Below are 13,114 nucleotides of genomic sequence, written 5' to 3'. Positions count from 1 at the left end.
ACTCATATGTGCTTAGCCAGGAGCCCCTCTCTTGTGAGAAACAGACTTGGCCATACTTCCTGATAAGATGTCAGAATGATCCTGAATATCTGGGTCTCACGATAAATCAGGGTAAGGACTATACAACTGTCCAGACCAAGGCCTGGCTACAACGGATGTACTTATCTACCATTGTCAGACTAACTTTACTTCCCACAAGACAACCTTATTTCCCACACCTATTTTTGCGGTTTTTGACTTTAAATATTCCCCCTTTCTCGATGGTTGGGGCAGCTCTCCCACGGTTCCTTGGGAGACTGTCGCTGGCCAGCTCAATAAACTGATGCTCAGAATTATTGGCTTGGCTTAGGTCATTTCTGTCGATCCATCTATTTCAAGCTCTTTGGGGGTCCTTAATAATTTTTAAGAGTTTAAAGGGGTCCTGAGACCAAAACATTTGAGAATCCTTGCCATGGCCCTCATTAATGGCAGAACCTGGCCTAGAACCTAGAACTTTCAAGAGAAAGATAATGGGGGGGGGGGAGCAACACAGGAAGGAGGGAGGAGGAATAGGGAATAGGGCTTATTAAAGGAGCAAGAGAATAAACAATTATACTACTAATAATATCTATATACTTAGAGTTTACATGATCCTTTGCCATGTTGTCTCATTTGTTAAGGATGAAGAGGAGAGAAAAGCAGCATTATACCAACATTAACAACTGTGTGTGTAAGAAGTTGGGGACAGAGGGAGAAGCAGCCCCATACGCACTGCTATCTCTCATCAGTTCTAGCTCCTGCCTCACTAGCTCTGACTGACTCTCCCTGGGGTCCTGGCTATGGTCCCTCCTGTCCCTCCTCCTTGTCCCTCTGTTCCTTCCTGGGGCACATTGGCTATCTGTTGTGCATTCTGCCAAAGGGGAGGGATCCATAGCAGAAGAGGCAGTGGCAGGGCACAGAGACACACAGATTGTATGGGTCCCAGGTAGAGATGAAACAAGAGATAGAAAGGTCAGATAGAAAGGAGACTGAGGCAAAGAAACAAGAGGGGCAGTTAGTATAAGACCAAAGGAGACCTTAGGGCAAAGAGGCAGAAGAAGGCAGGAAAGAAAAAGAGGATAGGAGGGAGAGGAATTGAAGGAGGGAGAAAAAGAACTACAGAAAGCAGAGAAGTACAGTGGGCTTCATCCCTACACTGCAGGGGATAAAAGTGGTCCTGAATACTGGGAAAACCAGCTAAACCTGTAATGTCTTTCCTGACACTTGTACTCCTGGCCTTCGGATCTGGGCAAGCACAGGAGGGGACAGAGCCTGTCCTATTGGAAGGAGAGTGCCTTGTGGTATGTGAACCTGGCCGGGCAACCGCAGGAGGTCCAGGTGGGGCAGCCCTGGGAGAGGCTCCTCCAGGGCGGGTGGCCTTTGCTGCTGTCCGGAGCCACCATCATGAACCAGCTGGAGAAACAGGCAATGGCACCAGTGGGGCCATCTACTTTGACCAGGTAACATTCTTCCCCCACCACATCCACCTCACTTGCTGACTCCTGAGTGGAAAGTAAAACTGGCTTCTATTCTGAGTCCCACTCAGTCTTCTACACTCCTAGAGTTCATCTCTTCTCTCTTTAAGAAAACCAGCCCCATAGTTCTTCTCCCACTTTTGTAATTTCCTACACCTTTCTCCCCTTCCCCTAAACACCCTTATTCAAGAGTCCTCCTTACCCTTCCTTACCCCATTTATCCATTCGTTCCCTCTACTCCCCACCCCTTCCTTTCCCTACTCACCACCAACTCCTCCTTCTCACGTATCCCACGCTATTTTTTTCCTACCCCAATCTCCCTTTGCCTAGGTCCTGGTGAATGAAGGCAATGGCTTTGACAGGGCCTCAGGCTCCTTTATTGCCCCTGTCCGGGGTGTCTACAGTTTCCGGTTCCATGTGGTGAAGGTATACAACCGACAGACAGTTCAGGTGAGCCTGGAGCCCTCCTTCTCCCAAAGCTCAAGGAGAGGAAGAGAGAAAGATAGTCAGAATACACCCAGCCCCATCCTGACTCATGCTGTGTTTCTCACTTTCAGTTCTGACCTCCTGTTTAGTCTCCTACACCCACTTTAAGATGGTGTCTACAGGATTCCATAGTAGTTTGAATCACCTCTATTCAGTAAGTAGCTAGCCTCTGGCCAATGAGTGGCTAGAAATCCTGCAAAGTCCAAAGGTCCACTTCTAAATGTCACATGGTGGTGGGTCAGGTCAAGGGAGATGGAATATACTTAGCCCTCCTGGCCTGGGAAATTTGGAACCCTGGCACAGGGAGCCTTAGGATCATAGAATCCTAAGATCATAGACATAGAACCTCGTCATATCTTGTTCTCAGAAAGGCTAAGATTTAGAAGGAAGGAAACAAGCATTTATTAAGGGCCTACTATGTGCCAGGCACTGTACTAAGTTTACAACAAACTCTAAAAAGTCAGTACTATTATCTCATTTTACAGTTGAGAAAACTGAGTTAGAAAGAAGTTAAGTGTCTTACCCAGAGTCATATAGCTAGTAAGTATCTGAGACTGGGTTTGAACTCAGGTCTTCCTGAGTCTAGACCCAGTGTTCTATCTACTGGATCACCTAACTGCCTCAGAAATGATGAATGACCTCATTAAAAGAGTGGCTATACCATGATCCAAAGATTTCTGAGACTATAGGGGAAGATGGGGGGGGGGTGTCCCAGGGCAAAGGGCCTAATACCCCAAATTTACCCATCCCCAGGTAAGCCTGATGCTGAATACATGGCCTGTAATCTCAGCTTTTGCCAATGACCCTGATGTGACCCGAGAGGCAGCCACTAGTGCTGTGCTCTTACCCCTGGACCCTGGGGACAGAGTGTCCCTGCGTCTACGCCGAGGGAACCTGCTTGGTGGCTGGAAGTTCTCCAGTTTCTCTGGCTTCTTGATTTTTCCTCTCTGAGGGAAAGTACCACCCTCTCCTCTTGCTACCCTCCTTACTACCCACTTCCACCTGTCCCCCCCCTCCCCCAAACACACCCTGACTTCCCTCACTTCTGTTCACCTTCCTCTTGGAACGAAGGAATGTCAAGGGGACTTTCTTCAGGGGGAGGGACTTAATCAGCCCTGGATCTCTAATATTCTTTCATTTCAACACCAGCAGTACTGTCCCTGAAGCTTGGGAGTATGACCATGTATTCTATACCCCCAAATAATAATGCAAATATAGCTAATCTTTTAGATAAGTGCTGTTAAAAGGACACTTTCTTTTTCCAAAAATTGTCATTGTACTAAAAATCCAGGACATATAGCTGACATATTCACATCCTATTCTTCTGCATGGGCACAACTTGCCAAACCCTCCATAATAAATAGTTGACTGCATGTGTAAAGTCAGTTTTGTCCTCAGCATATGCCTCCGATTTCAACCTAACTTACCCCTCTGTCCCACCCATAATGCCCCATTTTGTTCTGTATTTCCTTCTCTTCCAATTTCCATAAGCCAGGGAAAGCTAATAGCATTGTAAAGAAACTGCTACTAATTCCCTGTCTCTACTGCCCTCCCCAAAACACAAATCTCCCAGCTATATTTTGGGACAGGTGGCACAAACTGGGCTGACAGGAACCCCACAGAAACGCAGATGGTACCAACCCCAGAGTGCATGGAAACTGCTTCCTGTAGAGAGAGCCAGCTCCTTGGTGTTGCCCAACTGCTACTTGGTATTTGGTATGGCCATGGGGTTAGTCATGGTGGGGGGAGGGAGAACAAGCTGAAGCTAGAGGAGGACCCCAGGTGGGAATTCAGGCCCAGGGTATCAGAATGGAGCAGCCCCACACCAAGGACCCCAGTGACCTTCCTCAATAATCATAGCCAGCACTGATATGGCATTTCGAGGTTTGCAAAGCACTGTACATATATTATCTCACTGGATCCTTACAACTAGGCTGTGGAGTAGGTGCTATTGTCCTCATTTTAAAACCAATGAAAAAAATAAGAATAAGAGAGATTTAAGCCAGGGGTAGAGAACATGCTGCCTTGAGTCCACATGTGGCCTTCTAGGTCCTCAAGTTCTGTCCTTTGAATTCGTAAGTTTGGATTCTGCCAAATTTGAGGGCCTAGAGGGCCACATGTGACCTCAAGGCCCAGGTTCCCCACCCTGGCATTAAACGATTTGCCCAGTGGTTGCTTAGCTAGTGTCTGAGGCAATATCTGAATCTGACTTCCAATCTAGTGTGCTCTCTCTCTCTCTCTCTCTCTCTCTCTCTCTCTCTCTCTCTCTCTCCCTCTCCCTCCCCCCCCAACATCCTCATGGCTGAATAGCACCCTACTTGGTTGACTACAAGATCTATTGATCCCATTTGGGTTGACCTAAAAAGAATGGGAGAGTGGGGTGGAGGAATACAGTTCATAAGCCTTTGACTCTCTGAGAGAAGCTAGAAAACCAGGAAACAATTCTGGCAGATAAGAAGGGAGGAATTAAGGGTAATCAGATGGAAAGGATGACTCAAAAAGTCTTCTCTCTCTCCCTCCCATTTAACTCCTAACTCCTCAGGAAGGAGCTAAGAATCTTGAAATGAGACATATTAGGGAAGGAGGAGATAACCAGACACCACAGAAATCCAACCAAATGAGATAGCTTCTAAACTGAGGCCGCTCACTGCAGTAATCTGAACGAGGGCTTTATTTCTTGGGGTTCTCAGAGATTTTTAAAATGAGATTTTGTCAGTTTCTCCTACCCATTACAATTCCTACATTTGTTGGCAAAGGCCTTTCCAAATGAGTAATTGTGTGTAAATCATCTTCCCTGCTAGAGGCTTCCTGTCTGGGAGGAGGAAAAGGAGAAGATCCATGCCTAAGATTTACATGTCCCAAAGAGATTTATTGGTTAGTTTTTATAGCTGACTCAGACACTAGGTGTGTGATCCTGGGGAAGCCACGTTACCCAGTTTGCCTTGGTTTCCTCATCTGTAAAATGAGTTAGAGAAGGAAATGGCAAACCACTCCAGTATCTTTGCCAAGAAAACCCCAAATGGAGTCATGAAGAGTCCAACATGGTTGAAGAGACTCAAGGCGATGGAATCCTAATAAAACTGCCCCCAGTCCCAATATTCTAACTTCCTTATGGGCCCTACTGAACATCAGGCATGTCCTGATTTAACCACATAATCTGGCTTTGACCACATCACAGGCTCCCACACTCAATATAGTCACTACCCCTAGCTGGCCACTGCCCCCAGGTCTAATTCATATATTTGAACAGGTGTGTCCTTGTACTCAACCACAGTCACATCATCATTTACCCAAGACAGGAGCACAACACCAGTTATCCATCTTGACCAGACAGGACCATAATAGCTAGGCAATCAGAAAGCAGCATGACCAGGATATTTGACCATTGGACCATCAAAGGCACTCCTCCCCTATTACCTAATCCCTTGACAAACCTTTCCTGCCTTTTTAATATTCATAATTTCTGTTATGTAATTGCATCTTTACCCTATAAAAATCCATCTTGCTTTTACTGAAGTTGGTTCTGAGGGGCATCAGTCCTCAATAAAGGCATGTACTTGGATTAGAGGTGGTCTGACTGAATTCTTTGAAATGGTGCCTCCATGACACACCATGAAAGTGAAACAAAGGGATGTCCCAGTCTTCCAGGTCTTCTGTGTCCTGATTGGAGTGAAAAGCTCTAATTGGATTAGAGCTCCAAAGATGGCCTCCCAGGTGATATGTTAGGGGGTGTTCCCCTCATTAATTGGAGTCAACAGTTTTCCAAGGTGGCAATTGACAGGAAAGCAAGGTATTACCTCTACTTTCAGATCTATACTTTGGGATCTTTGAGCACTGTAATTGCTTGAGAAGGATGGGAAAGTATCATCCTAGATGCTACGGGACCATCCGGCAAGCAAAAGACAGTGAGAAGCAATTAAAAATGATGCAGGTAGGGAAGTAGCTAGGTGGCACAGTGAATAGAGCATCGGCCTTGGAATCTGGAGGACCTGGGTTCAAATCTGACCTCAGACACTTAACACTCATTAACCGTGTGACCTTGGGCAAGTCACTTAACCTCAATTGCCCCTCCAAAAAAAAAAGGCAAAAAAAATTATGTAGGTAAATGAATAATAAAAGTAGGAGCAATTTTGTAGATAAATGATTAATAAAAGCAGGAATAATTATGTAGGTAAATGAGTAGTAATTATTAATAAAACCTGGTGTATTCCAAGGAAGTTCTAGCTCTTAACTACTTGACCATTGCCAGGATGAAGACCTTGTATTGTTTTCTCAAATGAGAACTTAAAATCCTTCTAACAGCTTTGTTCCTTGAGTCAAATAAAACCAATCAATTAACCAAAGAGCATTTATTAAGAGGTAGGCACTGTGGTAAGCATTGGAGATAAAAAGGAAAAATACCTGCCCTCAAGGAGCTTATACTCTAATGAGGGAGAGACAACATGGATATAAATAGGTACACACATGATACATACAGAGTAGATGGAAAATTGAGATTCTACGTATGAATACTAACAAACCCTACAAGGGAAGGGGAGGCAAGGTAAACTCCTAACACAAAAGAATCCCCTAGAATGGGGGGGGGAGGCCTCAATTAGTAATTTAGCTACATTTAATTATGTATGCATGTATAACAAAATCTTTAGCAAGCAGTATCAATCGATTTACATTCCCAGAGGAAGGATAGCACTTGCAGTTACAAAAATTTTAAGAATCCATCTTTAGAAGGGTCACAGCAAATATGAACCACACATTATGCAATGAATTACACTGTAATTTAACAGACCCTGTAACATCTCAGAAGACAGTCTCAGATCTAGCCCCATCTCAGAAGACAGTCTCAGATCTAGCCCTGGCTCCAAAATCTCATGAATTATATGACTTTACTTAGGCCAGTCATTTCACATCTCAATTTTCTTCAGTTGCAAAATAAGGAGTTTAGGTCCCTTCTAATCCTAACATTCTAGGCAGAGCACTTTAATGTATTATGGACACATGAGTCATGAACAATGATTGGAAAAGTTGGAAAAGACCTTAGAGGTCATCCTGATTATACAGGTAAGGAAACTGAGGCACCCCCCACCCCTCCTCCATGAGTAAATGTGCCCAAGGGTACCCAGACAGTATGTATAGGAGCCAGGAATTATATATACCCAATCCCTCTCTGACTCAAAACCATGAGTTCTAGTCTCTAGCAAGATACTGTTTCTTCTTTCCTCCCCCATCTGCAGAGGTGAAATGGTCTTTCTCATTTTATCCCCTTAAGCTGAAGCAATTCAATTATAAACTTGCCTTTTCTCCTCCTTCACTTCTTCCCTCAACTCCAAGGGTGATATCACAAGGGGAGGGAAGAGGAGGGGCAAACTTCAGTCTGATCTTGCAAATTCGTTTGGCTGAAAACCAAAGTGGTAGGTATTCTCCAGAGAGAACCTGGTGGGACAAAGGGAGATCCTTAAAAGCCCAAGCAGGAAAGGAAATTATTGCCTCTCTTATTGTCCTGCTTTCCCTCCTACATGTTCTACAAACCGTGCATTTGATATTTTCATGCTGAATTACATGAAGGATGACGTGATATACAGATTCAGATAAAGTCACTTGAAAAGTTGAGGTGTTATTCATACCAGTTGTTTGCTGAACTCTGACCCTTGCTTCTCTGACCTAGAGACAGGGGTGTGTGTATGTATGTTTACTGACTAACTAGTTTGCTCTGAGGGCAGGTGTAATGTTGGGCACCTTGGTGGGATTGTGGATAGAATGCCAAGCCTGAAGTCAGGAAGACTCATCTTCCTGAGTTCAAATCTGGCCTCAGACACTTACTGTGTGACCCTAGGCAAGTCACTTAACCCTGTTTGCCTCAGTTTCCTCATCTCTAAAATGAGCTGGAGAAGGAAATGGCAAACTACTCCAGTGCCTTTGCTAAGAAAACCCCAAGTGGGGTCAAGAAGAGTCATTCATGACTGAATAACAAAAGATATAACAAGTGGTAGTTACCATGGGTCACTTTGGGAGGGTTGGGGTAAGATACCTGTGTGGTTTTGTGAGATTGTTCAACGGCCTGAACACACACACAGAGGAATCTCTCCAAACAGTTCCCTCCTATTTCAGATCTCAACTGATGGAAGAAGGGTAGGGCCACTGGGTCATCAAGAGAAAGGGCAAGGAACAGCAAAGATGGGAGAAGACAATGACAGTGAGAATTGAGCCTGATCTAAGGAAATAATTTTCTCCAACAGGTACAGTAAGAGGAGGTAAAAAGTTTAAACCATTGCTAAAAAGTGTGTAGCTGCCTTTGTTTCTACCCTAAATCATTCATCCCTCAACCCACAGGAACAGGGGAGAAATCAAACTCAAAATCAAGTGATTCTGCCACATCCAGTTATGTAACTTTGGATGTATTAATAAATTTCAATTTCCTTTCTATAAAAATGAGGGGTGGGTGCATGAATATCTTTCACCTCTAAAGTCAGTAAGTCTGGTCCACAATCCCATTTGAGTCTTTCCCCCTGCCTCAATACCAGCCTGATTTCTATCCAAAAGACCACATAAACTCACTTCCAATTTGAGCTATTTATTTGCAAATTAAATTAAAATTCACTCCCACCCCCAATTACTATAAGGAGAAATAAGGAAATGATTGGCTCATAGATGGGGTCCAAGTACAAAAGGAATGAATTTCACTTCCCAAGACATATAAAGTTCCTTTCAGGGCACAATGTGGGTCAAAGTAGGGTAATGTGGTAAGGAGGAAGGGGGGCCCTAAGAGTGGGCCCAATTTTCCCATTACATGGAAGACATACATAAGATCCCATCTACGATATGATTTAGGGCAAAGCTGGGTTACTTGGGTGGAAAAGTGTAAGGGTTTGATGAATGAGACCAATTTTCATATTACATAAAAAGCACATGCATAAGGTTCCATCCACAGATGTATAATGAAAAGCTATTTCATAAACAGTGTGTGAGAGAGAGCGTGTGTATGTGTGTGTGTGTGTGTGTAGGGGCTGGTGCAGGGTGCCAGTGTTCTTGTTATCAGAGCAACACAGGACTCAACTTTACAACCCCTTTGGAACAAAGAATTGAGTTTCCTGGGCAAGTCAAGACAACTTCTTCTGGCTCAGTGATCCCATCAAGGTTTCTAGAGTGCAGAAACTGTCATAGGATGGGGTTTGGGGAGTTGGAGTAAAATGAGGTGGCCAGAGTCCCTTAGAACTCCTACCTATTCTTCTATGCCTCAGGACTCCACCCAGAGATTTCCATTAACGGCCCTTGAGCAGTCAGAATACTTTTTTTGGGGGGAGGAGGGAGGAGGGAGGAGGGAATACATTCTGTCCCAAAAGCCATCAGTGACTGGGTGAAAATCTAGACCCAGCTCAAATGATTTCTAAGGAGGATCCCTTTGGATCCAGCACCATCAAAAACCTCAACATTAACATGCTGAGTAAAACAGGAGACAGTCTTGACTGGGTCACTGATTGAGCCTAAGTGTGGCCTGAGAGAGGTGAGCATGTGGCTTATCAAACAAGCCTACACCCTGTCTGGGTTCACTGCTCTCTCTCAGCCCATTAGGTTTTAAGACCTCCTGGAAAAGCCAGTGCTAGATGATACCACAATGAAATAGCTAAAGGAAGGAACCCCTGCTGAGACTTCTCTCCCTGGGAGAAGATTGGCTTGGTCAGCTTCCCATTCAGATGTCCTGGGACAAGTTAAGACTAGTTAGGGATGAGATTCTGGGCTGATTCCTGAAAGGGAAGAATAGGCTGACTGAGCCAAACCTAGAAACAGATACTGTATAAACAAACTACCCTGGGCAAAGTTGTGAGGGGAACTGATGGAGAAAGTCCTTTGCAGCATCTCTGAACACTCTCAAGTCGGGAAGATTTCCCCAGGAGATTAGTTCTTAGCTGAAGCTCGGGAGAAGCTGTGTATGAGCAGTGAAGGGGAGAGATAAGGTTCCTTCTCCGTACCCCAAAACAGGGGGGTCATAGTGGCTTACTCCAATTGTTCTAATATCACCGAGGGCAAGGGAGCGCCACCCTGAGGATACAACTTCATCAAGTTAGTGGGGTATGTGACTCCCAGCTTCCCTGGAGTTGGATAACCCCAGACCCTGTACAGAGACAGACTCAGCCTGTCTACAATATAATAGGGTCCAACCCAGCGAACTGAGCCAGGTTTGGGGAAGTTCAATAGCAGGACTTGGTCTCCCACATTCCACTCCTTCCCCTGAACTTCCTGCTGGAAGTAGCTTCTCTGAGCTAGGATGGACTGGTCCCCAGAGGCCAGAGCTACCCGAACTTGACTTTCTAGAATGTTACTTTTCAGCTGCTGTAAGAACACATCCATCTTCAGCCCTTCAACATGGGCCCCGCTGAGCTCCCACCACAAAGATTCAGCCAGTCTCATCTCACCCCCTGTCACAACTGCAAAAGGTGTGGGTCCAGACTCCAGGGCTCTAAAGGCCATATGCAGAAGGGGCAGGCAACTGGCCCAGTTCTTCCCGTGAAGGATGATAAACTCCTTCAACAAATTCTTAAAGGCCTGGTTTGAGTTTCTATCCCTCAGTTCAGCAGGCTGGATATCCCCAGAGATACTACCCAGCTTGGCTCCCAGCACCAAGCCACAGCTCATCAGGACATGCCTGGCAAACTGAGATCCCTGGGCTGCCTCCAGCCTCACCGGTAACCCCCAGCGGGAAAACACCTGCTGTAGCAGCACCTGGGCCACCGCCATCTGCGTGAAGGACTTGAGGGGGAAAGCTTCTGTCCAGGAGGAGTAGGAGTCGGCCACAATGAGCACGTGCCTGTGGCCCTCCTCACTGGCAGGCACGGGCCCAATCACATCAATCTGGAGATTAGACCAGGGCACTGCTGATGTGGAGCTCCACTGGGTGCGCATACACTTGGATTCCTTGCTCAGGTTGTTTATTGAGGCACAGAACAAGCAACATTTGCAGTAGGCCCTCACCTGCCCATGCATCTTAGGCCACCAGCCTAACATCCTCACCCTCCTGAGGGTTTCCTCTGGGTCAGCGTGGGCACCAGGAGGGACATCATGCACAGAGTAAATCAGATCCTTCCGGATTTGCTCTGGGACAATCCAGACCTTGGGTCTCTTCATCTCTCCATACATGAGCAGGTTGCACTCCTTAACAAAACTGATTCCAGGTTCAAAAGGCTTGAGGGGTGAATGTCCGGGCAGCTTGTGCCCAGCCTGCAGCTGGCAAATGGCTTCTAACAAAACAGCATCATTCTCCTGCAGCACCTGAAGATTCGGCCCATTGCCCAAGGGACTGGCTGCCACTCCAACAGAAGGCATGATATGCCTTGGCAACTTCCACAGTGGTCCTGACCCTTGGGCACCCTGCTTGGCTAAGGCTTCCACTGTCACACTAAACAGGGCGCCCTTGTAGGAGGCTTTGAAGAGGAAGGGCAAGGTGGGGAGGCTAGAGGCCAGGGAAGTGATATAGGACAGCAGGGCTGGATGAGGCAATGGGGCCCCATCAGAGGACAGAAAACCACGGGAGTGCCAGAGAGGAAGAAGATCTATAAGGATGTTAAAGAGCCAGCTACAATTAACCAGAAATACCAGAGGGATGCAGGAATGAACAAATCGCTCTAGGCCACAAGCCACAGCCGCCAGGTGGGCATAGGTTGGTGTATGAGGTGAACAAGAGAAAGAGAGGGACAGGGGGGGACTGTCAGGGGACAGGACATACAACCCAAAGCCTGCACACCACTCAGTATCCTGGTAAAAACAATACCCCGATGTATAAATACATACAAAGGAGGACAAGTCAGAAAAAGGTGGCAGTATTTGGAAAAACTGAGGCAATGAATCAGGTGTGGGTATTGGGAGGCCACTGTCACCCAGAGGCCCTGGGAGGAAAGATGTGCCCAAGGTTCTCCTGTCTTTATCCTGTACCAGGAGGGACCATCGGGCCAGCCATGTGTCAGAAGTCTCTAGACTCTCCCTCTGCTCAGGGTCTGGGCTGTCCCCCAAGGTATAGGAGGCTTCCAGAACAACTGGAACAGATCCAAGGGAGGGAGCAAAACGCCTCACAGCCCAGGCCAGGGCACAGAGGCCACCACCTCTGCTCAGGGCAGCCTTGCCCTCCTGGGGGAGGAGGGGTTTAGAGGTGTAAGCGATGGGACGCCTCAGCCCTGCCCGCTCCTGCGTCAGGACGGCAGCCAAGGTCTTCTCACTCACTGCTACCTCCAGGCGGTAGGGCAACTGAGGATCAGGGGGCACCAAGGAGAGGGCTGACACCAGAGCCTGCTTCAGGGCCAGGAATGCCTGAGAGTGCTCGGGCGTCCACTGCCACTGTGTCTTCTTCTTGAGGAGGCCGTGAAGCGGAGCAACAAGTGAGGAATAGCGGGGGATCACATCTTTGTGGCATCCCATAAACCCCACAAAGAAGGAGAGAGCAGAGAAGCTGGTTGGTACAGTCAGTTGAGCCAAGTGGTCAAGGACCCTTTGGCACGTGGGTTGCCCTGCCCCACCCCAAGGGATATCAAGTTGGGAGGAGCCTTTCCAGGGAGTGAGAGAGGTCTCTGAGGTGTTGTCCTGGAGGCTAAAATATCGGAGGATATCATCTGAAAGGAAGGGGCACTCTTCTCGGAAAACCGTGGAGAGGCAAGTGTCTAGAGGGTCTTCCTCCTCGGCCATCAGTTTCTCTACACCCTCTGTCAGCTTCTTCACCTTTCCCTTCTGCTGAGGTCCAGAGCAGCCCCTCTTTAGATGCTTCTTACCTTGAAGCCCCTTGGCCTTTATTGGGAGAAAGGAGGCTCTGGCAGGAGGCTTTGTCTCCCAGACCTTCAGAAAATTGCTGACGGCCAACTCCAACCTGCAGAGAGAGAGAGGAGTGGGAGAGGCAGGATGAGGGGAACGGGAAAGAGAAAGAAGAAGAATAATCACCACCCAGAAGAGTCATCCTTAGGAAAATGATAAAAAAAAAAAACCACACAGCAATACTTTTATTTCGTCCTCAAGTATGACCAAGACCTAATAGAGTAAGTAGCTGCCTGCGTCATATAATCTGAGAATCACCAAGCTCCTGCCCCTAAAATACTCTGATATCTCTCATAATGACTGAAATCTCACCTTCAGAAATATATTCCTTTGGGTGCTGTAGACTT

The 13,114-nt window shown here is 46.7% G+C and overlaps 2 protein-coding genes across 5 annotated transcripts in view; one reads left to right on the top strand and one right to left on the bottom strand.

Moving 5' to 3' along the window:
* Positions 1–1,123: 1,123 nt before the first annotated feature.
* CBLN3 (cerebellin 3 precursor) lies at positions 1,124–5,538 on the top strand. The gene is made up of 3 exons (XM_069097965.1): positions 1,124–1,478; positions 1,824–1,943; positions 2,733–5,538. The coding sequence occupies exons 1-3, from the start codon at positions 1,227–1,229 to the stop codon at positions 2,928–2,930; spliced, it is 570 nt and encodes a 189-aa protein (XP_068954066.1). The 5' UTR covers positions 1,124–1,226; the 3' UTR covers positions 2,931–5,538.
* Positions 5,539–6,313: 775 nt separating this feature from the next.
* The window catches only part of NYNRIN (NYN domain and retroviral integrase containing), a 34,904-nt gene continuing 28,103 nt past the window's right edge, over positions 6,314–13,114 (bottom strand). For all 4 annotated transcript variants that reach the window (XM_069097958.1, XM_069097959.1, XM_069097960.1 and 1 more), the window contains exon 8: positions 6,314–12,822. In XM_069097958.1, coding sequence (XP_068954059.1) covers positions 9,969–12,822 — 2,854 coding nt within the window. In that variant the 3' untranslated portion in view covers positions 6,314–9,968. The remainder of the gene's footprint in view (positions 12,823–13,114) is intronic.

Source organism: Petaurus breviceps, unplaced genomic scaffold (genome assembly GCF_028583685.1).
Source record: "Petaurus breviceps papuanus isolate PSGF00001 unplaced genomic scaffold, PetGlider_PUasm1.0 37, whole genome shotgun sequence".
NCBI lineage: Eukaryota > Metazoa > Chordata > Mammalia > Diprotodontia > Petauridae > Petaurus > Petaurus breviceps.
Note: the sequence above shows the minus strand (reverse complement) of the source record. Positions and strands in the feature narration are given on the sequence as shown.

Coding starts and splice junctions, on each gene's coding strand:
- CBLN3 (XM_069097965.1), top strand. CDS start 1,227: ATGTCTTTCCTGACACTTGTACTCCTGGCCTTCGGATCTGGGCAAGCA. Junction 1,479..1,823: donor GGGCCATCTACTTTGACCAG/GTAACATTCTTC, acceptor CCCTTTGCCTAG/GTCCTGGTGAATGAAGGCAA. Junction 1,944..2,732: donor ACAACCGACAGACAGTTCAG/GTGAGCCTGGAG, acceptor ACCCATCCCCAG/GTAAGCCTGATGCTGAATAC.